General features: G+C 50.1%; 1 protein-coding gene across 1 annotated transcript in view; it reads left to right on the top strand.

The window, feature by feature from the left end:
• Nucleotides 1-9,782: 9,782 nt before the first annotated feature.
• The window catches only part of TRAM2 (translocation associated membrane protein 2), an 86,703-nt gene continuing 71,942 nt past the window's right edge, over nucleotides 9,783-24,543 (top strand). The window contains exon 1 of the mRNA XM_024121717.3: nucleotides 9,783-10,010. Within this exon, the coding sequence (XP_023977485.1) occupies nucleotides 9,891-10,010 (120 nt within the window). The 5' untranslated portion in view covers nucleotides 9,783-9,890. The remainder of the gene's footprint in view (nucleotides 10,011-24,543) is intronic.

Raw genomic sequence — 24,543 nt, 5'->3', positions numbered from 1 at the left:
GCATTGGAGGGCCCTCTCCCACTCCTCAGCAAGAGCCCTTCTACCCGGTCAGAGAAACCTCTGGGCTTGCCCTGTGCCCAACCTCATTAGCAAAGAATCAAGCAAGACAGCAGTGTGACCAGCTCACTCCTGCCAGAGAGACAACAGATGGAAAGGGCTTAATGTATTTAGCATCCAGGAATATTTTGCATCATAACTGGACACTTTCTGGATACATGACTGATTTACAAAGGGATGAAATTTTCACGTTGGAATATAATAACAAAAAATCAGAATGTGGGGGTGAGTATCAGGGTTAGGGGGAGCCTTCCTTGTGTTTCTCAAATCATTCATTCATTCATTTTTGTCAACAGAGAGTCTCTCCACACCTATTCTGCAGTAGCGAATGAGCTGGTTGCTAAGTCGCACAGACGGAAAGCTATGGTTCCCGTCTCCCAGGGCCTTAAATCTACCTCACGGCTAAGTTCTACCCAACCCAGATATATCTTTGTTCTTGAACATGCCTCCTGTGTGGAAGCAGGATCCCCTTGGGGCCCCTTCACTATGCAGTTACCCTGGGCACCAGTATAAAGATGGAGTGGTATGAATTCCCTCATGTTGCTCCGTTAATCCATCCGTCCATTTGCTCATCTACCTACCCATCCAACCATACACCCTTCCACCCATCCATCCATCCATCCACCCACACTTCCACTCATCCATCATCCTTCCAAGCATGCAGTAGGAGGTCAATTAACAGCTCAGTGAGGAGCGGGGCACCCCTAAACCATTATTGTGGTTGGGAACTGGGCAAAGACACACCCAGTAGTTGCATGTAGTGTTCACGATTGACAACTCGCAAGTGAATGGTTCCTGAATCCTGGGCTGTGATGTGGGAAAGAGATATGGGATGAATTGCAAGGACTGATTACAAAGGTTCACAGGGAGCTGCTTAAATTTAATCAAAACAGTGTCTGCCTTTCTCCCCAGACTGGGCGAGAGCTGCTCGGGAAGGCAGAGGCTCACGTCAACTGTTCTTCCACAGAGTTCTTGCTATTGAGCTTTTCCTCGCTGTGATGCCCACTGCATCACAAGGTGCCAGTCTGATAGTTCTTGCTTTCTTCTTAAACAAACTAAGGATAAGTTCCCCAGAGAGTTTCCATTGAAAGATGCCCCCCAGATTGGAGAACTCGGTGGAAATCAAGACCTGGAATCATTCCTTTGCTCCCCAAATGTTGTATTCCAGTATTTTCTTGGTTGCAGGAATTCTGACTGAAATGTACTCATTTCTTTTCTTTTCTTTTTTTTTTGGCCGAGCCGTGCAGCATGTGGGACCTTAGTTCCCTGACCAGGGATCAAACCCACGCCCCCTGCATTGGAAGCACGGAGTCTTAACCACTGCATCGCCAGGGAAGTCCCCTGAAATGTACTCATTTCTAATGTTAATTTGAGTTGTGTCTCTTTTTAAAAATGCCCCCCACTTCCCTTCTGAATGTCAGGTGGCACACTCATTAGTCGTCTGGAATAAGTCTGTCTCCAGCTGAATGAGACTTGGAAAGAGGAAATAGGGGGCAGTGGTTAGAGCCCTGAGTGGTCAGGAGTCCTGGTTCCCATGTCTTACTCTGCCACTGAGTCACTAGCTGCCACTGGACAAGCGACTTGGTTTTTCTCAGTTATTGCCTAACTGCCGAAGGTGAGTGAGTGTGGGGTGCAGGCATTTTGTACTCTGTCTTACTGTTTTAAATTTTAAACACAAATAAGAGCTGCCAGTGGTCACAAAGAATGACAGAATTAAAGTAACAAGTTATGTTTCTTCATCTATAAAATCACTGTTATCATTGTTTGTTTCCAATTTGTGGTTCAAACCCAAGCCTCTGTCACACTGGAGACCTGGCTGTGCTGGAAACGAGCTAGGCTGATTCCAGATGGGTATGAACTTACTGGAAACAAACATGTGCATCTGAGACCCTGTGTATTAGGAGTCGGCTGTATATATGAGAGTTACTAGAATTAACTTTCATGTAGGATCCAATGTTTATTAAAAGATAAATAGTAAAAATGGGCAAGGTCGAAATTTACATACATATTATTAAAACTCAACAGCAACAACAATTGTTTAGAATTTAGACCAAAAGATTTGGGGAAGTATTTTTACCTCTAACATTGTTTAGAATTGCCATGGTGGTAATTAAAAAACAAAGAATTTTTAGTCACTTTTGTCATTAAAATTTGTTTCTAACTTTGAAATAATTTTAGATTTACGTGAGAGTTGCAAAAATATTATGGAGAGTCCTCATAAACCTTTCACTCAGCTTATGTAACCATGGTACATTTTTCAAAACACAGAAATTAACATTGGTACAATACTATTAACCAAACTACAGACTTTGTTTGGATTTCAGCAATGTTTTCACTAATGTCCTTTTTCTGTTGCAGGGTTAAGTCCAGGGTACCACATTGCCTTTAGAGGTTTATCATTGTTTTAAAATTCTTTATAGATCATGCAACGCCTTCATGCGTGCCCCCAGGGCTGACTGCTTCCACTGCCCTGACCTTAGTATACCACTGATTCCACTAAACCGCTGTGGTATCAGAGGCAAGAATGTTGTGCCTGATATAATATGCTGGACCGTCAGAGCACCAACACTACACTTTGTCAAGCTGGAGCTCCATCAGCGAGACACTTCAACAGTGACTGGTAGGCGTGTGACATTTGCAAAGTTCATGTGTCTACTGTACGGAAACCAGAAAGCAAGACTCATTTTGGGCAAGAGTGCCATGAGTCCCATGAGGAAAAGAGGTGAAAATATATAGAGTAAAAAGCCCTGACAAAAATTATGGTGCAGATGCTTCTGGATGCCTGCTCCATACTAGTTCCACGCCTTTTTTCTTGCCGAGATCTAGTCAGGATCTTCAAAGGAGGCTGAAAGTCTCCTCAGCTCCTCTGAGGATGCCTTCCTGGTGAGGTTAATCTAATCATGTCAGTTCCACTCACCTTGCCAATGACTGGTTTAGGAATAGGCATGTGATGCATTTCTGGCCAATGAGGCATGAGGGGAAAGTCTGGGATTTCTGGGAAAGTTTTCTTCACTCTTCAAAATGCCCACCTCTTTCTTGTCTGAATTTTGGGTCTAGTTGTATGAAAGATAGAATGCTTGGAGCTGTTGCAGCCCCTTTGTAACCATGAGGGACAAGTCCGAGACAAAAGCAAACACAGAGTGGCAAAGTGGCAGGAGAGTGAGACTCCAGGTTTGGATGAATCACTTACCCCTGGGAATGAACTAACTCAGGACTTCTTGTTATATGAGAAAAGACATTTTCCATTTCCTGGGGTTAGTGGTCACACTTATACCGGCCATGGCAACAGCATCTCTCTTTCAATCATTTATTCACTAAAACAACACTTGGTGAGAACACACCATGTGGGATTATCGTGTTTGGTGCTGATGGAATAAGAGAGCGAATGGCTAGATTCCTGCCCTAAAAGGTAACACCATCCAAAGGGGGTGTAAAATTCATAGACAAATCCACTGATTGCAGGAGAACTTGCTGCTACCTGAGAGGTGTGCACAGGTGCTATGTGACGCCTCCAGCCTAAGTGCCCTGAAGACAGCTTTGTGAAGGAAGAGGTACACACCCTTTATCTTCAAGGATAGTTAACTTATAGGCAAAGGGACATAGCACAAGGGCCTTGTGAGGGGAACAAAGACACAGAGATTGGAAACCACAGGGTCTGTTCTGGAAAGAGGGGCTACTCCAATTTACTTAAGCATTGGTGTTTCAGAATTATCAGCTGCCACGATGGGACAGGCGGAGAGAGACAGATGGTGCTTACCTGATCAGTGCCATGCTCTAGGAAGCCTGAAAGGCTCCAGTTTGGGTGGGCAGAGGGGACCCTGTGCTGATCTCTAGTCTGAGTCCTGTTTCAGCTACCTGCTAATTATGTGGCCCTTGGTCTTTCATGCGTCTCAGAACAGCTATAAGAAGGGGTTGGTAATCACTGTCTTTCCTCCCTCACAGGGCAACTGTAAAGCACAATATAAACATGAAAGGTTATTATCTCCTCCATGTCCAGACCTAACTATAGATTCACCCATCTTAGGTTGTTGCCCCAGCCTCAGAGGAGTTTCCCTTCTTCCTCCTGTTGCTGGAGTGACCCTCATGCCTCCTCCTTGGTTTCATCCACGATCTCCCATATTTCTAGTATTTTAAGTATTTCCCTCTTTCTCTCCTGAGTGTTTTTTCTCTGTCTCCAAATATGCTCTGATCTTAAAAAATAAAGATCCTTCCTTGGATCTTCTGTATCTCCTAAGACACCATCCATTTCCCTTTTTCTCACCAAACTTCTTAAAAGAATAGACTATTTTCTCACCTTTTCTCATCTTCTACCCACTGTTAACTATGCCTCCTCCAATGTCCGATTAAGAGTGGGCCCTCAGGACTCTCCTACACTGTTAGTGGGACTGTAAATTGGTACAGCCACTGTGGAGAGCAGTATGGAGGTTCCTTAAAAAACTAGAAATAGAGTTACCATATGATCCAGCAGTCCCACTCCTGGGCATATATCTGGAGAAAAACATGGTTCGAAAGGATACATGCACCCCAATATTCATTGCAGCGCTGTTTACAATAGCCAAGACATGGAAGCAGCCTAAATGTCCATCTACAGATGAATGGATAAAGAAGATGTTGTATATACACACAATGGAATATTACTCAGTCATAAAAAAAGAATGAAATAATGCCACTTGCGGCAACATGCATGGACCTAGAGATTATCATGCTGAGTGAAGTAAGTCAGACAGAGAAAGACAAATATCATATAATATCACTTATATGTGGAATCTAAAAAAATGATACAAAGGAACTGCTTTACAAAACAGAAATAGACTCACAGACATAGAAAACAAACTTACAGGTACTGAAGGGGAAAGGGGGAGCAGGGATATATTAGGGATGTGGGATTAACAGATACACGCTACTATATATAAAATAGATAAAAAACAAGGCCCTACTGTATGGGACAGGGAACTATATTCAATGTCGTGTAATAACCTATGATGGAAAAGAATCTGAAAAAGTATATATATATATATATATATATATATATATATATATATATAACTGAATCACTTTGCTGTATACCTGAAACATTGTAAATCAACTATACTTCAATTAAAAAAAATTTTTTTTAAAAAGAGTGGGCCCTCAAAGGCCATAATGCCAGCACCTAGGGGCTTCGTCCTCGTATCCTGCCTGGTTTAACCTGCCCTGGTGAAGTGCTTGCGTTATGGCTTCCTCAACCCGCCCCCCTTTCCTTTTCCCTCTTCCCGCTTCTCGGGGTTGGGGATCCCTCAGATTCTGCTGACCTCGGGCTTTTCCTCACTCAGCACACTCTCCTGGGAACACTTAGTTAACCTCATGGCTTCCACAGTCCCCTTGCAGATGAAGCACAAATACCTTTAATTCTGACTTTCTCTCCCTTAATCCCTGGATTAAGGGAGAGAAACCATTTATCCAATGGTTTCCAATTGACCTGTCAAAGCATCGATTTGAATATCCTGAGACTCCTCAGGCTCAGCTTGTGCAAAGCTGAGGCCAGCTTCTCTTCGCTTATGACTGTTCTTTCTCTGTTGTTCCATATACGTGGTTTTTTTTAAATTAACTAATTAATTAATTTATTTATTTTTGGCTGTGTTGGGTCTTCATTGCTGCACGTGAGCATTGTGGTGGCTTCTCTTGTTGCAGAGCATGGACTCTAGGCATGCGGGCTTCAATAGTTGTGGCACGAGGGTTTCAGTAGTTGTGGCTTGTGGGCTATAGAGCACAGGCTCAGTAGTTGTGGCACATGGGCTTAGTTGCTCCGTGGCATGTGGGATCCTCCCAGACCAGGGCTCGAACCCGTGTCCCCTGCATTGGCAGGCAGATTCTTAACTGCTGTGCCACCAGGGAAGTCCCCATATATGTTTTGTTTGTTTGTTTTCTGGTATGCGGGCCTCTCACTGTTGTGGCCTCTCCCGTTGCAGAGCACAGGCTCCGGACACGCAGGCTCAGCCGCCATGGCTCACGGGCCTAGCCGCTCCGCAGCATGTGGGATCTTCCCGGACTGGGGCAGGAACCCGTGTACCCTGCATCGGCAGGCAGACTCTCAACCACTGTGCCACCAGGGAAGCCCCCCCATATATGTTTTTTAATGTTCCCACCATCATTTATGTCATCGTAGCTTAAAGTTTTGACTCCTCCAACTCCTATACATCATATATTAAAGCAATCACCAAATCCAATTAATTAACCCGTGCAATGTCCCTGAAATAATTCACCTCTCTTTTATTCTTATCGCCACTATTCTTTGAGACGGGTTTTTTTGGTTTTTGTTTTGTTTTTAACTGGGCTGTTCTAATAGTTTCTCAAGTGGTCTTCCTGATACCAGGAACAAAACAATCTTTCATATTCCTGATGGTTCTCTCTTTAAAGACAGATTTGTCATGCTTAAAAAATTCCCATTGTTTGCAGAATAAAGTCACAGTTCTTTAAAAAAAATTTTTCAGCTTTATTGAGGCAAAATTGACAAATAAAATTGTAAGGTATTTATGATACACTGAAAGTCACAATTCTTTATCATGGCATTTGAAACCTGTTACAACCTAGCTCCATCTTAAGCCTCCAAAATTCATCTCCCACCCCGCTCCTGCATTCTCTATCAGTAAGATCCTACCAGATAAAGGTCCAGCCCAAATGTCCTCTTCCCAATACCCCAGACAGAATTAAGTTACCTTTTCTTTGCACTCTTAGGGTATGTATTTCAAGTTTTTCTTAGAGTCACCATCATCACACTGAATTGTAATGATGTCTCTGTCTCTTCTAATAGATTGTGAGCTCCAGCATACCTCTTGCTGCATAACCAGTGACAACAAGATTCAGTGACTTAAAACAGCAGATATTTATTAGCTCACAGCTGCTATGTGTCAGGAATTTGGGAGTGGCTACCTGGCTGGTTCTGGCTAGGGGGTCTCTCATGAGGTTGCGGTCAAGAGGTCAGCAGGGCTGTGGTCATCTGAAAGCTTGACTGGGGCTGGAAGATCTGCTTCCAAGATGGCTCATGCAGAAGCCTGGCAAGTTAGCACTGGTTGTTGGCTGGAGGTCCTGGTTCCTGTCCATGTGGACCTCTCCCTAAAGCTGCTTGAGTATCCTCACAACATGGCAGCCCACTTTCCCCAGAGCAAGTGATCAAGACAAGAAAGAAAGGAGAAAAGCAAAATGCCTTTATGACCTAGTCTTGGAAATCACACACCATCACTTATTCTATTTGTTAAAAGTGAGCCACTAAATCCAGCCCACGCTCAAGGGGAAGAGGGGGATTAATTGCTACCTCTTGAAGGGAGGAATATCAAAGAACTTGAGGACATATTTTAAAACCACCAACAGGGGTTGTCCTGTCTTTCTGTCTTCAGTAACTAGCACAGCATCTGGCACTTAGTAGGTGCTCAGTGGATGTTTCTAATGGAAAGATGTGTTGAAGGTGGGAGATACTGGAGGCAGTGTAACCATGGTAATTTGTGTGGGCCCCGTGAAGAGTGGTGGAGGTGAGAGTTGGTGGGAGAGATTCTGAGGTAAGAATTCATGGGACTCCATGACCGATTACATGAGAGGGGTTGGGAAGAGATCCATTTGGGGTTGAAGGTCTTGAAGCTAGGACTTAAGAGATGGTTGTGATGGCTGAAGTAGGCATCTAGGACTTCCTCCTTGGGGTTTCAAGGTAATTAAATATTAAATCATACAGCTAAGAACCCCGTGTCTAGTTGTTCAATTATATTTGGAAAGGTCTGGAGCTGGCGGTCATCAGTATGAGCCCTAAGTCATCCCCTTTATTTCATGTTTCTCATTTACAAATGTGGAGGTTCTAGTACCTAACTATGTCCCAGGACTTTCCAACTAAACTCTTAATGTTAAGGGGATAGCAACATCCCACCTTTTTCTTTTTTTTAACATCCCACCTTTGCAAGAAATTCCCACCACCACATCCTCTACAAATGGTCACGTGGAAACACAAGGGAACTATTAGGTTGAACCATCTGAAATGCTGGTATTCTGGTTTTGACCTATAAAGAAATCAGTTTCATAGGGTTCAACCTAATAGATATGGCTGCAGTTTGAAGATTTGAACACCTTTTCACAGATGGAAAATTGAGATGTTCCAGAGTTCTGGATCTTTCTATTCCTCACGAGATTAAGGTCCAACTTTAAGAAAGGTCAGTCTTGAAGTTAAATTAGCTTTAGTCCGATATAGGCATTACTTTCTCATTTCCATATGTCAGATAAAGGAATTAAAGACCAAAGACTAAATACTGGAGTCAAGAAACTTAAGATGGAAAATTTATCTCAGAACTCCAGATAAGTCCAGACTCAATCACATTTCATACACTGTGCCATTTCTAAGAAATTGTATTTACTTAGAAGTGAAATAGCTGTGGACCTAATAAAAAAGGGACTAGGAATTAAATAGTTCTTTTCTCATTTTGTATTTTTGTACCTCTGGAAAGTGATTAGTTGACTCCTTCATTACTGGTAGGAATAAATCCAATATTTGCCAATTTAATTTATGAAAAATACCTTTTGTCCTCCATGAGTACTTTTATTTTTTTTAAATTTATTTATTTTAGGCTGCATTGGGTCTTCGTCGCTGTGCACGGGCTTTCTCCCGCTGCGGAGAACGGGGGCCACTCTTCGTTCGGGCACTCGGGCCCCTCATTGCGGTGCCTTCTCTTGTTGCGGAGCACAGGCTCCAGGCTCCCGGGCTTCAGTCGTTGTGGCTCGGGAGCTCCAGAGTGCAGGCCCAGCAGCCGTGGCGCACGGGCCCAGGGCTCAGCCGTTCCGCGGGATCTTCCGGGACCAGGGCTCGAACCTGCGTCCCCTGAATTGGCAGGAGGATTCTCAACCACCAGGGAAGCCCTCCATGAGTACTTTTAAAACTTAATATTAAACAGAAACTTTCAATGAGAAAGTTCTTTTCTTCTTCAGTGTTTATTCTTCCACTTTTTCAGATCAATTAATATCGAAGGTAGACTTTGGGTAAAACGTGTAAAACTAATTTATAGTAGCACAAAGTTCTCAAAAGTTAAGACAGCACAACTGCACCGATCCATCCATTCCCGCCCATTGGAAAGCAAGCTCCCCGGGGGCAGGGTGTTTGCTGCATATTCCTAGCAATCTGAACCGTGCCTAACCCTCTCTAGTTCTCAGTGAATACTTGGTTAACCGTCCATTCATGATCATACGTGCAGGCCGCTGTGGCCAACGAGGATGCCGGCCCGCACCGAACCTGCGCTGCTCTCAGCACTCCAGAGCCACAGCCCGCACCTCCGGAAGCACCGAGCTGAGCTGTCCACCCCGCGGCCAGCCCGCGGCCTCCGCGGCCCTTCCCTTCCCGCGGAGGAAGGAGCTGCCGCCGAGGAGTGGGAAACCCGCGCCCACTTCCTGTCCGGGCAGAGCCGTGCGTCCTTGCGCCCCTCTGCCGGCTCCCGGCCGGGAGAACGCGTCGGGGCGCGAGCGCCGGGCAAGGGGAACCCAGCCTGCCGCACCGCCCTCCGGCCCCGCCCCAGCCCTGGCCCCGCCCCCTCGCGTCCCCGGCGGCGAAAGGGTTAAGTGCGCGGGGGGCGGGGCCCGAGCAAGCCAGGCGCACTGAGTGCGGGCCGCGGGCGGCGAGGGGGCTGCGCCGGGGGCGGTTCCGGACGGCAGGGGCGGGGGCGGGCGGAGGAAGGGGGCGGGCCCCAGAAGTTGTTGGGCTCTGGGCCGGCGGCGGGAGGGCGAGAGGGCGGCGGGCCGGCGGGCGGAGTGGGCCTGGGCTCGAGAAGTTTGCGCGGCGGCTGGTGAGCGCCGGGTGCGGGCCCCGCCGGCCGTGCGTGCCCGCTGCCATGGCTTTCCGCCGGAGGACGAAAAGTTACCCGCTCTTCAGCCAGGAGTTCGTCATCCACAACCATGCGGACATCGGCTTCTGCCTGGTGCTCTGCGTCCTCATCGGGCTTATGTTCGAGGTGAGCGACAGCGGGGCGGGGAGCGCCCCTCTCGCGCGCCGCCCGGCGTCCCCCTGTGGGTCTCCGGGGTCCGCGTCTGCGCCCGGGCGCCCGGGCGCCCGGCCGCCGTGTCGGTCCCCCGCACCCCCGGCTTTGTGCACTGTGCGCCCCTCGGCCTCCTAGTCAACCCGGACACCGCCGCCAGCTCCGCGCCGTGCCCGCCTGCCCTGCCGCCCTTTTGGGCACCTACCGTACCCTGCAGCTCTCCCTGCAGCCCCGAATCCTCAGCCTGGCCTCGAACCAACCGCAGAGCTGCCACCCGGCCCGCCCAGCGCGGGTTCCTTTCTGGTGTCCGGGAGCCAAGCCCGGAGACTCCCAGATCCGCAGTCATTGCACAACTCCCCTTCCCAAGCCGTGGCTGCTAGCTCCTCTGGGCTTTTCCAGTGGGAGGGACCCCGTCCCTTTTCCTCCTCCCACTTGATTTTCGGGGTCTTTTGCATCCTCCGCTCTGGACCAGACTCGGGGTGTTCACGTGTGGCCCTGGCCCCATCCCAGCAGTGCACTTCTGCCGTCCTCCCGCCACCCTCCCCCCCCTTTTTTTTTTGCTCTTGCCCAAAAGGCCAGTTTTCATAAACCCTGTTTCACTCTGTGAACTGTTCCTTCAGATCCATCTATGGTGGACCCAGAGCTTCTCCTGTGACAGGAGCAAGGCGCGGGCCAGGGATACCCTCTGCTTTTAGGGGAAAGGTGATTCTCTCAAAGCTATTCAGGGGTCCTGCTCAGGACAGCTGGGGCAGGCCTCAGAGAGCAGGGAGTTTTAGTAAGCCCGAATGGGGTCAGAATCCAAGGGGGCTGATGGGAAGGATTCCCTACTCCCGACAGCCAGAAAAATGTGATATTCACAAGTGGGGAGAATTGGCAAACGCTGAGTATAGGACTTGCTGTGGTCTGTCTTGTCTCAAGGGTCAGATACGTGAGTGACACTTCGTCGGCAGCTTATATGCATTCTCAGGAATGGGTTAGGAAGCTGTAACTCTATAAATTGCCTTGAAGATGGAAGATTCCTGGCGTGGCTAATTTCCTCTTCCGTGTCCCTCTGTCTCTGGGTTCCCTATCTCCTCTCTAAGGATGACAAGGGCCTTGCTTGGTCAGTGAAGCTGCCCTCAAGCTGGGGACATTCTTGTGGTGGCCGAGTCAGCGTTGGATGTCTGCATGTGTCCTTGGCTGGGCTTCAGGGTCTGCAGGCCTCCTTTACCCCTTCCACCCGCCCCGACAGCTCTTGTGAGGTATCGGTGGCGAGGGCTTTGTCAAGCCAGGGTGGTCCCTGTGTCACGGTGCCTGCTCTGTCACTAATCTGACGAAATAAAAAACAGATGCAGCCTCAGTTTCCCCATCATTACAGATTAGTAAAACCTGTCTTCCTCACAGGGTTATTGTGAGGTTTAACTGAGATCATGTGAGCAGCAAAAGCCGTAGCAGGTTCTACCAATGTGAAAGCAGGTCGTTTGCTCCTGAAACCCTGTTATTGTTGATCGTAATAGCTTAGCGGGATAGGAGAAAATTTGTTTGGTCCAGCCAGTGCTCTCAGTATCTCCTTGCTGTCCTCCATTCTAAGAGGCCTCCCAGTGCCTTGTCACCAGACTTGGAGGGTGTGGTTGGAAAGACACACGTGACAGCTGTAGCCCTCACAGCCAGCGACGTCTCTTGCATAGCCTGGTGGGTCTCTCTGCTGTGTCTCTGGCATTCGTTAAGGATGGTGGCTCTACCTGCTTTTACCTTTGCTCAAAAAGAGCTGCCGAGTATTTGAGCTCGGTACCTCCTTCCCTCGCTGCCTCTGGTCTGGTGGAAAGTCCTGTTGGTTAAACCTGGCCGTCCATGGGAGGTGGAAAGTGCTAGGAGCCCTTAATCCCAGTACATGACAAGAGGAAGGCCCAGGGTGGAAAAAAAAAAAAAAAACCCGAAAAAACTGCCCTGCCCTCCTCCCCTTCTTGGGATTGGACTGGGGAGTGTGGAAAGGGCCAGGGCTGAAATGCCTGCCTGAAATGCCTGCCTCTACCCTCTTCTAGTAGAACCTTAGCCCCGCGGCATCTGTACGTACAGGACAGGTTGTCTCCTCAGGAAGGTGCACTGGAGGTACGTTGTGGGTCGGTGCAGGTGGTCTGGGAGGAGGAAGGCCGTGCCCAGACCTCCCTTATGAATCATGTGTGTTCTGCTGCACTAGGCACACAGTAGGTCTTCATTGTCTGTACCTACCAACTGACTCTCCACAGAGACAGGTATCTTGCGGGGGGACCTCAGATTTCTGGAACTCTGCTCTCCCTACCAAATGAGAGCAGGACCTCGGAGAAACATGTGTGGACATCCTCACAGTTGGGGTAAACCAGGAAGGGGACTTACTAGCTATCACTCAGGGTCATCTGGGTTCTTCCCTGGAGGGGTGGTGTGTATGTGTGTGTGTATGTAGGGACGCAGATGGTGGGGGGCAGGCCAGCACTTAACACAATTGGCTTTTTCTTAGGAGTGAGGACGGAAGGAGGTGGACAGGGGAGGGGAAGGCAGGGAGAGAGGACAGCAGGCTTTTGGGTTTCTAACTTGGGCAGGGCTAGGATGCCTTCATTCAGAAGCTGAATCAGGAAAACTCAATTATAATTCTTCCCACAAAGAGCGAGTCTCCTGGCTACTTCTCCCTCTGGGGTCCCCTGCCCAGCCTCTGCCAATGAGCTGGGGCCCTCTCCCCCCACCCCAGCCAGCCACAGCCTGGTCCTTGCATCTTAACTGGTCTCCACTTCTTCCCTGCCTCGCCCCTTCCCCGACTCACTGGTCAGCCTACCAGCGTCCAGAGGGGCTTTCGTTCCCCCGCAGGGACCCCAGGACTTTAGTTCTGTCCCCTGGGAGATGAGGACTCCAAGTTCCTTCCCTTGGGATCACTTCCTTTGGGGAACACACATGAAAGGGTTGCCCTCCCACCTCCGTTTGGTTCAGTTTTGAACCCTCCTGAGGTTCCTTCTCCCATTTCCGAGGCCAGGGGCAGGCTCTTCCCCCTGAGCCCAGGTTTTCTTTCCATCCTGCGGGCTGTTTGGAATAGAGCTGTTCTGTGCAGCCACAGCACTTGGCTAAAAAATGTCAGGAATGTGGAGCTTTATTTTCCCCCCTCCTTCCCTTCCAGCTTTCTCTTTCTTGACTCTGCTGGGGAGAGGTGGTGCAGGGGGATTTCTACTCCACACTTTGGTCCTTCAGGCCTGTCTGAGGTGGAGCCCGGCCGGAGCGGCCTTCAGGGTGTGGGCAGCCAGTGGGGTGTGTGTCAGATTTGAAAGCCGCCTCCCCTCTCCTTTCCCTTTCCAATGTCCTGTTCCTTTGGTGCCACGGTGCCACGTTTCAAACTGAAACAGGCAGGGGGAAGAGAGAGGAAAAGGCGCTCATTAGCGAGAACAGAGAATGAGAATAAGGGGGCACATGCAGCAGAGAGGAAGCCACTTGTACATTACCTACAAAATGTCATTTCGAGACAGACTTTTTCTGTTTGTTGCAAAGCTCATTTGCAGGCGCTGCTGGCTCTGCAGCACGGAAATGGTTCTGAAATTCTGGGCCTGTCATTTGGAGGTTGGGTTCCTGTTTGGTCTGTGATGACTTTAAGAATTTAGGACCCAGAGAACTTTGGGGGTAGTGGCTGTTTTTGCTTTTTAATTGTTTTGGAGGCAGATGTGGTGGAGCCACCTTTTCTCCAGGAACTACCTTCTTCCCGGTTGCTGACACCACGGTCGACTTGTCAGGGCGATGTGTTTGCAGCGTGTACAGTGGGAGCCCGTTGTGTCACGACCTGGCCGGACACGGGTTCCGTGGCACCAGTCCATATCCTCCCAGGCATGCCTGTAGACAGCACAACCTGAAGGGAGGCTGCTGGTCCTGCCCCTTAGCATTAGTGCTGTAAGACAGTTCTGCTTACATTCTGTTAGTACAAAGAGCCGTGTATATGGCACAGATGTACATCTGAGGGCAGATGTCGCTTTTACTTTAATTCCTAATCGCTTTTGAAGATGTTCTTCTGCCAGCTGTTACAGTTCCTGACTTACGCATCTTCCTCTCCAGCCTCTGACGTGGCCCATCAGTGGCGTTCTAGAGAAATGAGTCAGGGGAAGCCGAGAATGGCCACTTAGTCTCTTAGGTGCCCTTGTTCTGTGGTTGGGTTTTTACCCGCGTTTCAGTGATCTGAACAAAAGAGCAGAGATTTGGAGCTAGTGTTCCTCCTGGTCCAGCCTCAAGTGTAAGTAACCCTGTCCTATGGGATGTAAGGGCACCTCGGTGATCCCTGTTTCTTCCTTTGGCAAAAATGTGACATCCAGAAAGGTGGTGTTTATCAGTGAGTGAGTTTTTAACCCTCACAGCAGGGTTAAAAATGGGACAAATGTCCCACACTGGGCCCGGCACACGGGCGCTTAACTGATGGTCTCAGCAACCACGCTGGTGGCCACTGTTATTGGCGTCATTGCTGGGTGTGTGAGAACACCTTCCACCATCAGACTGGCTTGAGTTTCAGTGTAGACAGGACCTGTTTTTCCCATGAGACCTTTTATCCCCCAAGTTCTCCAGTGCCAGCCGTCTGCTCCAAAGCGGCGATCTCTCTGCCCTGGGTGCCTGCTCCACCGAGAACATCTGTCGCTCTGCTGTCCGTCTTATTGGAAGGTGGGCTGGGGGTGCTGGAGGGTTTCAGAGCTGCCGCTGTCAGCTGCCCCGCCAGCTCCGTCGGTGCCACTTTCCTCTTGCTCCCTGTGTTGTCTGCAGCCTCAGCTGCTGCTTCTTGGGGGCACTGTCCGGCCCGGTCACAGCAGAGTGCCTTCGTCCTGCCTGTTTGCAGAGTCGCATGTGTTGCTATGGAGAAAACTTCACTCTGGCAGGCATGAGCTCCTTTCTGATCTGCTTCGTCGTGGGCAGGGGCCCCAGAAATCAGTCTGTGGCAGAGCTGATATATCTCCCGTTCCCACCCTGATAAATGCCTAAGCTGGAGGGTTGATAAGAGCGGATTAGAGTTCCCAAACTACAGAAGTGCTTTCTAATCAGCCAGAGTGCTATTAGCAAGCTTTGGTGGGAAACTTTACTGATACGATCTCTTAACCTTTTCATCCAGCACTGTGTATCTGGTGTCCATTGGTACCTAATGGTTAAAGAAAAGGGGGCAAAAAAAGGGAAAAGAAAACAGTAAAGCTACTACCACGGCTCCTGACACAGCCCTTCTCATTGCACGAGCAGACCTTTGTCTCGAACACAGCCTGTTGCTTTGCCTTGACTTACCTCAATGTCTCAGGTGTCCCCAGTGGAAGGAAACCCAGCCCAACTTAGTCACCCCTGGTTAACATTGGGAGTTGACTTTGCGGTTTGAAGAGCTTTGCAAGCAGGTCTCCTGGACAGTGTAGGTTCACACAGCTTTCCTGCATGAAGGAACGGAGCCCGATTGTGAGTGGGGGACTGGGAGGCCTCTGGAGGGAATTTGGGGGCACGCAGGGTTAGGTGAGCCGCTGCTCTGTGGCTCTCTGCCCGAGCCACGTTGCCTCTTGACAGCTCCCCTCATCTGTTTCAAGGGGTTGGCAGCATTTTCCATCTGTGAAATGCTTTACTAGCCTCACCCTGTAATCTGGATGGTTTATGGGGGTTGTCATACCCATCCAGAGCCTGGCTTCTAGAGAGACTTGGCCAAGGACCATCCGCTCCGAGTTAGAGTTGGAACCAAAACAAGAAGTCAGCCACGTCTGGCTCACATTTAGAGCTCAGCCCCGATGCTTCCACCAATGGGGCGTCTACAGAATGTAGCCACAGGCCGCTTTATTTTTCTCTGTCTCAGTGGAATCTGTTTATTACCTGGAAGTAATGTCTGCGGGTCATTGTTCCACTTGGAGGCTTTTCTGTCTGGAAGAGTCGTTGCCATTTGCCGCGACTCCCTGAAAGACTCCAGAGAGTGACCCAAATGTGTGTACCCCATGTGACCATGGGCGAATGGGCAGAGGCTTTACCTCCTTAAAGTTACCGCCTGCTGTTAGCCCACATCTGCGTGAGAGTTGCTGCTTCTGGCTGCTATATCTTCATTGCCCGTATCATCAAGTGAATATCATGGCCATAGCTCAAGGGCACATCTTTTCTTCACGTTTTAGAAGCCTAAGGGCTAAAGGGAAACCTAGACGTCATCTACTATGTTTACAGAAGAGGAAAATAAGACCCCAGAGGTTGGGTGATTTGTCCAGGACAGCAGAGTGAATTTCTGGTAAACTTGGGGCTTGTACCCACATCATCTGACTCAAGCCCAGTGCATTTTTACACATCTGCTCACGGGCTTCCCCGGCGCTGCCTTTGAATGCCATTGCGTGTGCAGAAGCCTCGGAATTGACCGATCCTTCCTAAATGTGCTGTGTTCATTTAGTCGGCAGCTGTTTGTTGACTGGGTACCTGCCGTGTGCCTGTGCGGAGCTCTGAGAATGCAGATGAATAAGGTGGGGTCCCTGTCTTCAAGGAGGTCACTATGTGGTAGCTTAAAGCCGATAGACTGTTTGTGGATAGGAGTGAGGTCTTGAACTTGATGAAAGTGGCGGGTGCAACTTACAGATCATTGGGCCTCACCCTCAAGCCATTGCCGTTGGTGGAGGGGGGAGTTTATTGAATAGAGACCCAACACCCTGAGTGGTCAGCAGGCAGAAGACAAGCATGGTGATGACTCCTGGGCACCTCGTATGTCACAGCTTTGCGGATGAGTGAACTGACCAAAGGCAGTGAGTGTGTATGTGTGTGCAAGTTGTGATTTCTGGCATTCGGAGGCCTTCATTGATTGGAACCTTGCTTGAGCTTCAGAGAACTCTTCCGTAGGGTGTCTTGAGATTTTCAGCATCAAACCCCAGCGGGATCTGTGATGTGCCTTTTGGGTTAGTGGCGGGGAGAGTCGCACCAGAGGTGAGAAGGACATCATCCTCAGAGCCTCAGTTGTCCTGCCTTTGAAGAGGGTTTCTTAATAAAGCTCCTTAAGTTTTAAGGACAGAGTATCATTAGTTTAATCGGTTTGTTCTTTCGTCTTTATCATAAAGGTGCAGATACTCTCTGTTTTCACGGAGAATTTTTTTTTTTTTGCGGTACACGGGCCCCTCACTGCTGTGGCCTCTCCCATGGCAGAGCACAGGCTCCGGACGCGCAGGCTCAGCGGCCGTGGGTCACGGGCCCAGCCGCTCCGCGGCATGTGGGATCTTCCCGGACCGGGGCACGAACCCGTGTCCCCTGCATCGGTAGGCGGATTCTCAACCACTGCGCCACCAGGGAAGCCTTCACGGAGAATTTTAAAAAGAGACTTTTTAATGATGAAGACTCCGTGGCTTTGGGGAGGGAGAAGGATGCATGGGGATGTAATGTATAGCAACATGCCTATCCCTGCTCTGTTAACCTCTGCCCCCTTGCTTTGAGGAAGGCCCGTGAGCTCGCTGGTTAGTTAACAAGTGTTTCTGGTCTGTTGTGCATGCCCGGCGCAGTGCTGGCATCTTCGAAAAGATAGCATTGAGAGTCCGTGAGAACGTGGCTTTGGGGTGAGAGGTGACAGGGGATGTATTATCAGCTCCTTTCCTGAAGGTTAAGGGCAGTCTGGGGGCTCCTGACCTGGAGGAGTGATCCCAGGATAGGCAGGCCTTCGCTCTGTGATTCCCGGAGTCCTGCAGGAAGTCGCGGAGTCCCTTCACGATGCCCTGTTTCCTGCAGAGAAGGAGTCCTCGGGACTTGGGACGGGATGGGGCTTTTCAGATCCAACACTTCTGGAGTTTGCAGTGTGTTTGGTTTGCTCTCTGACTTTGTACTGGATCAACTTTTGACCTCGATGGCCAGGGAATCACTTGTTTGTATGGATTTTGTGGCTGCTGTTTGGAAGAGGGAGGTGGAGGTGGAAAGGAATGAGGGATCGTTGATTTTTTCTTTTTGTAATTGCAGTTTGGTCTCTGGTTTGGCGTGACGTGCGGGCACGTGGTCCTCTTCCAGGATCCCCGCGACAGAGCCCAGGCAGGGAGCTGTGTGGTGGAGGGGTGAGGACTAGGCCCCAGGGCCTCTGCCCCTAAGTAGCTGTGCGGCCCCTTCTCCAGTCTGGACCCGGCTGCTTCCTGGGGGTGTCAGTTGTCCTGCGGCTCAGTCATGCCTTCCTAAGATGCTGATGCAGAACAGGGCTGGGACATATGAGTAACACTTCAGTTGAAGGAGCACCTTCCCCCCAGCCACATAGATTCAGCGTTAATGAGAAAAAAGTTGCCCTCCCCTACCTCCTGAAGTTGAGGTAGTGGTCTCAACATCTGCTTTTGGTTTCATTTCTTATTTGAGTTGAAATCTAGACTGAATTTGGGTTTGACATGTCATAGAGCTTATTGGAACCAGTGGTGAGGGAGGAGAAAAACCCATATGTTAGAAAGGAATCACCTGGGATGGGAGAGGGGGTGGGCTCGGTCTGTGACTTTCGAGTCAGAGGCCGTGTGGCCCCTCCCAGGCTGACAGGGGACCCGGGAAGAGCAAGAAGAGGTCACTGTCCTGGGCAGAACGGCCAGCGCCTGCCCTGCCTGCTCAGCTTTCGTCAAGCCGGTGCTCAGGGTGGACGGGGCCCTGGCTCGAGTGTGTGTGCACGTTCAGGGACCCGCTCATTCCCTCCAGCCCTCACACCCCTAGGGGCCGGTTTATTTCGGCTCAGTAGTGAGCCTAGAGTGTGAAACGCCCCCCAACCCCACACCTACAGCAGCGTTCTTAAGGCATTGCCCGGCCAGCTGATAACACTCCCACTCCATCTGCAAGGCCTGCAGCTCCTCTGCCCACGAGCATGCTTTCTGCCTCGAAATTATGAGAGGGAATTAATACCGGTACAGGGGGGGAGAGATGTTGTGAGGAGATGCATCAGTGCTTAGTGACATCCTCCTGAAGCCTAATTTCAAGTAGGAATTATCTGTTATGGTTAACGTTTGAAATGTCACAGTTTTGGACTCACCAAATGTAGGCCTCACCTGTGCCATCCAGTAGGCAGCCACAAGCCACACCTGGCTATTTAATTATTTAGATTAATTAATTAATTAATTTTTGGCTGCATTGGGTCTTCGTTGCGGCGAGCGGGGGGCTACTCTTCGTTGCGGTGCACGGGCTTCTCATTGCGGTGGCTTCTCTTGTTGCGGAGCATGGGCTCTAGGCATGCGGGCTTCAGTAGTTGTGGCGCGCAGGCTCAGTAGTTGTGGCGCACGGGCTTAGTTGCTCCGCGGCATGTGGCATCTTCCCGGACCAGGGCTCGAGCCCATGTCCCCTGCATTGGCAGGCGGATTCTTAACCACTGCGCCACCAGGGAAGCCCACACCTGGCTATTGAAACGTAAGCTCATCAAGATGAAATGAAATGAAAGATTCAGTTCCTCGGTCACACCGGCCACATTTCAAGTCCCCAGTAGCGCTGAGATGGAACATTTTGATCATCACAGAAAGTACTATTGGACAGCACTGGTCTCCATGTCGCTTCCTGAGAGTTTGGTTTTTGTTTGTGTAGTAATAAGTAATGAGGGGTCCTTGTGGTATGGCTCTGTTAGGGACTGTTAGAGGCATGGATTATAGGGCTGAGGTCGTGGGCCTGGAGCCACATGGCCTGGGTCTGAATTCTGGTTTTCCATGTCCTAGCAGTGTCATCTTGGTAAATTATTTAATCTCTCCGTGACTCAGTTTCCTCATCAATAAAATGGGGATAATACTATGTCTGAGAGTCATTGGGAGGATTAGAAACATCAGCACAAAATACGAAATGTTAATACAGACACAGCGCTCAGAAGATGGCCTGTTGCAGGGTGAGAGCCCAGCGCGTGTTCCCCATTGTTCCTGTTACACTTGAGAGGTGTTAGAGCGATGCCTCGACCGTGTGGGGCTCCCTCAGCATTTGGAACGCAGCTGGGAACGGGATGCATGGAGAGGTCAGCCCTGTGCCCTGTCCTGTGACCTCCACACCGGGCGAGTCACTCAGGTCCTTGCTGACAGCCACCTGCACTCACTTTACGTACAGTTACAGGAAGCTTGGGTGTCTGGTCCAAGGTTACAGAAGAAAGAACACGTTAAGATGGGAGCAGTGCCTGGGGCAGGTGGACAGTGGTGGCCGACAGCTTGAGACTTTCTCCCGGAGGCAGTGGGGGTCTTTGAAGAGCTTCGGAGGACAGTGATGTGAGGCTGTGTCCCCTGTTCTGGAGATACGTGGAGGTGAGATTGGAGGTGAGTCTGGTTAGGAGGCTGTGGCACTGACCCCCAGGAGAACTCCCCCAAACCCCCAACACAATTTCAGTCTCCACCCCAACTGAGACGTATGCCCCGGGACCCACACACCTGAACTCCCTGGTGTCCACTCGGTGTGGCAGGCACGCTGTGCGACCCGGCAGTTCTGAGGAGCAGACTAGGGCGGGTGGCGGGGGCGGGCAGGGAGGGAGGAGGGCTCCGCCTGGGACCCGCTGTACCCCGAGGCTGCCCCGGTGCGGGGCTGTGCTTGAACACGGTGTCTCTCTGTGCCACTGTCTGGTGCTGGCTTCGCGTGACTTTATCACCAAAGTGTCCTTCAGACTTATTCAAACAGTATGTTTTGCATCTATTGTGATTTCTGATTTTTTAAGAAGTCGGGCCTCAGCCAGGTGGAACATCTCCCCCCCGCCCCCCGGCTTTTTGCTTTCAGCCGCATAAGCCGTGAAGAGGCTTACGCTCAAGTACGGCGGCCTGACCCGAGGAAGCTGGGTTTGTTCCAGTGTCAGAGGAGGTGGAGGGCAGGGGAGCTCCTCTGGGGAGGTTTCCTAGGGATGGGGGGGAATGGGGCTGCAGGGGGTTGACTGGGGACAGAGGAGGGAGGCTTGGCCTGTGTGCAGCTTCGTTCACAGAGTTGCTGCCCTCACTGTACGTGAGGGGCTGCCCACGCCCTGTCAGGTGGTGCTGACGACTGGTGTCAGTTGTCATTCTTTGACGTGTGCTGGACAAGGTGAGGGCTGGCTGATCTGCCACGTGCCTTCCATCTCTGAGCTGGTGCCAGGCCCCTGGAAACAGAAGGAGGAGATTTGCCCCTTGTCTGATTTCTCGCCCCCTGGTGGAACCCTGGGACTCTTCTTCCCGAGGCCTGTTGGTGATCACCCACGATTTTATTAAATCCTCCTGACCCCCAGCGCCTGTAGTTTACATGGTGTGCAGAGGAGGGAAATGCTTTAAAGCAAGTGCACGTGTCAGAACAGACCCCCGTGGTCACTGCTCCCTTGCCCCGCCCCCACGTCTGGTCACTAAGTCCCACCAGCTTGGCCTTATGCGTTGCTCTGCGTACCCGCTGGAGCACTGCTCTTCGGCCTTAGCTCAGACCCTGGGCCTCTCTCACCTGAACAGTGACAGTGAGTCCTACCTTGGTCCTCAGCCTGTTTTCTGGCCCCTCCTCCACAGAGCTTCCGCTGATGTCCTCAGACTCAGAGCTGGGCCTGGGTCTCCCTCCCTTACAGCCCTCTGGTGGTGCCCACCCGAAGCCTGGGCCGCTCAGCACGGCATTCAAGGCTCCCCTGGAGTCTGACCAGCCTTTGTTCTCCACGCTCGGCCCGCTTCTGCCCTGACCCCTCATCACAAACCATCTAGCGGCTCCTGAACACTTTTCTTTCATGCCTCCCGTCTGTTTATACGCCCTCCCCCCATCTTCTCTCTCCCCCTTTCATTGGACTGACTCGAGCTTCTCCCTTGACGCCCACCTCCTGTATCGCACTGGCACCACCTGCTCAGAACGCTCTCCCTGGCCCCTAACAGAGTTCACACCTCCTTGCCACCTGCCTCTGTATTTCTCCCGTTTATTCATTGAGCCCGACTCGCACTGAGCATTTGCTCTCTGCCACGCGCTGTTCTTGGGGCCAGGGTCACAGATGACGAGGCAAAGATGCTGCCGTCACAGAGCCCGGAGTCCTCTGGGAGGGGGCGGTGTCGTCGGTGCTCTTGTGTGCACGGGTACAGTGTGAGTCAGAGGAGGGCGCAAAAGCCCCCAGAGGGTTGGGGACAGTTCACTGTAAACAGGAGAAGTTTGCACTGGGCCTGGAGGCCTGAGGGATGCTGGCCGGGCAGATGGGCCGGGGAGAGGGCGTTCCAGGCAGAGAAGGGACGTGTATAAAGGACAGAGACGTAAGGGGGTGGAAAGTGGCTCTGTGTTGCCAAAGCTGGGGAGGTGCTTCAGGAAGGAAGTTATGGAAGATGCGTCTGGACTGGCAGGCAGGGCCGCGGAGGCCCAAAGTTTGGATTTGCTCCTCGTCTTAGGTAATAGGGAGCCACTGCAGATTCCTGAGCACGGGAGTGACTCCATCAGAGTTGTACCAGGAAAGTCACAGGCAGAAGGGACAAGGCTGGCTCCTTGCACTTGCTGTGAGCACCCCCCCAGAAGGAAGTGTTGCTTCACATTTTCTCAGTGTCCCCCACCCCTCTGTGCCTGACACGTAGCCGGCATGAAACGATCAAGGCTGGGCCAGTGCACACACAGGGGAGTGTGTCTTGAGCTGCCTTTCTGCTGCTGCTGGTGGTCCGTTTGCAGCCTTTCCATCCACGTTTTCTTCTCTGGGTTCTCAGCTGCTCGTGAGCTCACTAGGAATGCTGGCTACTTTAGCATGTGCATACAGACGGAGAACCTAGAATCCTGGCCTTTTAAAGCTTAAAAAAAGAATGTTTTTGAATAGGTGATATTTAGCAATACAGTCACATTGTTCAAAAATCAAAAACATGTAAGAAGAATAGATTGAGAAATGTCCCTCCCCTACCTCTTCCCATCCAGCTCCCTTCCCCTGCCCCCAGGTAACCACTTTTATTAATTTTTGCATATCCTTCTTAGGTTTTCTGGAAAGCCCCCTTTGCCCTGGGAGGGGTAGTTGCTCCTGCCTCAGAGCTCCGTCCCCTGCACCTCCCCATCTCGGCCTTAATGCCCCACCTCCACCGTATGGGACCTCATCATTAGGGCGGGAGAAGGGCTTGCTCACCGCGTGTCTCCAGCACCCGGCCCAGCACTTGGCGTTCCAGTGGTTTCCATGTCGTATTCTTTCAGTAAAGGAGTGGTAAAGTAGAATCACCTATTGATAACCAGTTTTGAAAGAATCTTTTTTGCATATTTAATGGAGATATAATTCATATACTATAAAATTCAGCATTTTAAAGCGTATAGTTCAGTGGTTTTTTTGGTATATTCACCATGTTTCGCAACGATCACCGTTATCTAATTCTACATTTCCATCAGCCCCCAAAGCAAGCAGTTAGCAGTCACTTCCCATTGGTCTTACCCCAGCCATGAATCTCCTTTCTGTCTCTTTGGATTTGCCTGTTCTGGACGTTTCATGTAAGTGGAATCATATAACATGTAGCCCGTGACTGCCTTCTTTCACTTAGCCTAACGTTTTCAAGGTTCATGTAGTAGTGTGTATCAGAGCTCATTCTTCTTGACGGCTGAGTAATATTCCACTGTATGCAAATGCTGCATTTCCTTTATCCATTCATCAGTTGGTGGACATTTGGGCTGTTTGCATCACACCACATGAATAATGCTGCCGTGGACATTTGTGTACAAGTTTTTGTGTGGACATAATACTTTCAGTCTTCTTGGGTATATACCTAGGAGTGGAATTGCTGGGTCATCAAATAATTTTAATATGGGAAAGCAGCCGGCATGGAAACTATATTGAACTATTTGTCTTTTTTGGTCTGAGAGTTAAATCTCAGGGCCAACACTGCAGATATTGCCCACTACTATCCAGGCTTCACACAGCATCGCTGGCTTTTGACATTTATGTTAGGTGGACTGCGTCCCAGTGACCATCTGCGACCCAGAGGCAAATACTTTTGGAGTTTACACAGTAGGATTTACTGAATTCTCACCATGTGCACAGTGCCACCTCTATGAAGATGCCGAAATAGAGGGCACAGATCTTGCCCGAAAGTCATCATTCATTTGAAACAACCTAAATATCCATTTATATTGAACCAGTTAAGTAAATTATAGTATAGCCATATGCTGGAATACTCTATAGCTGTTTAAGAGAGAATAGGGTCAATCTTTATGTATTGACATGGACTGATATCTGAGGAAAAAAATAGATTAGTATATAGAGCATGAGTCCGTTTTCATAAAAAATTTGTTTATATATGCAGAATCTGGAAAGATCACAGCAGACTGTCAACATTGATTGTCTCCAGGAGGTAGTTTATGGAAGACTTTAGCTTTCAATGTTATATCTTTCCCTTAAAAACATTTTTTTACAGTAGGTAAAAAAGTAACTTTTACTTATTTTTATTTAAAATTTATTTTATTTTTATTTATTTTATGTTTTACTGCATTGGGTCTTTGTTGCTGCGCGCGGGCTTTCTCTAGTTGCGGCGAGCAGGGGCTACTCTTCGTTGCGGTGCGCGGGCTTCTCATTGCAGTGGGTTCTCTTGTTGCGGAGCACAGGCTCTAGGCCCGCGGGCTTCAGTAGTTGTGGCTTGTGGGCTGTTGAGCGCAGGCTCAGTAGTTGTGGCTCGCGGGCTCTTGAGCGCAGGCTCAGTAGTTGTGGCTCGCGGGCTCT

The sequence above is a fragment of the Physeter macrocephalus genome, chromosome 18 (assembly GCF_002837175.3).
Source record: "Physeter macrocephalus isolate SW-GA chromosome 18, ASM283717v5, whole genome shotgun sequence".
In the NCBI taxonomy this organism is placed as follows: Eukaryota; Metazoa; Chordata; class Mammalia; order Artiodactyla; family Physeteridae; genus Physeter; species Physeter macrocephalus.
This window is presented reverse-complemented; position numbering and strand designations above follow the sequence as displayed.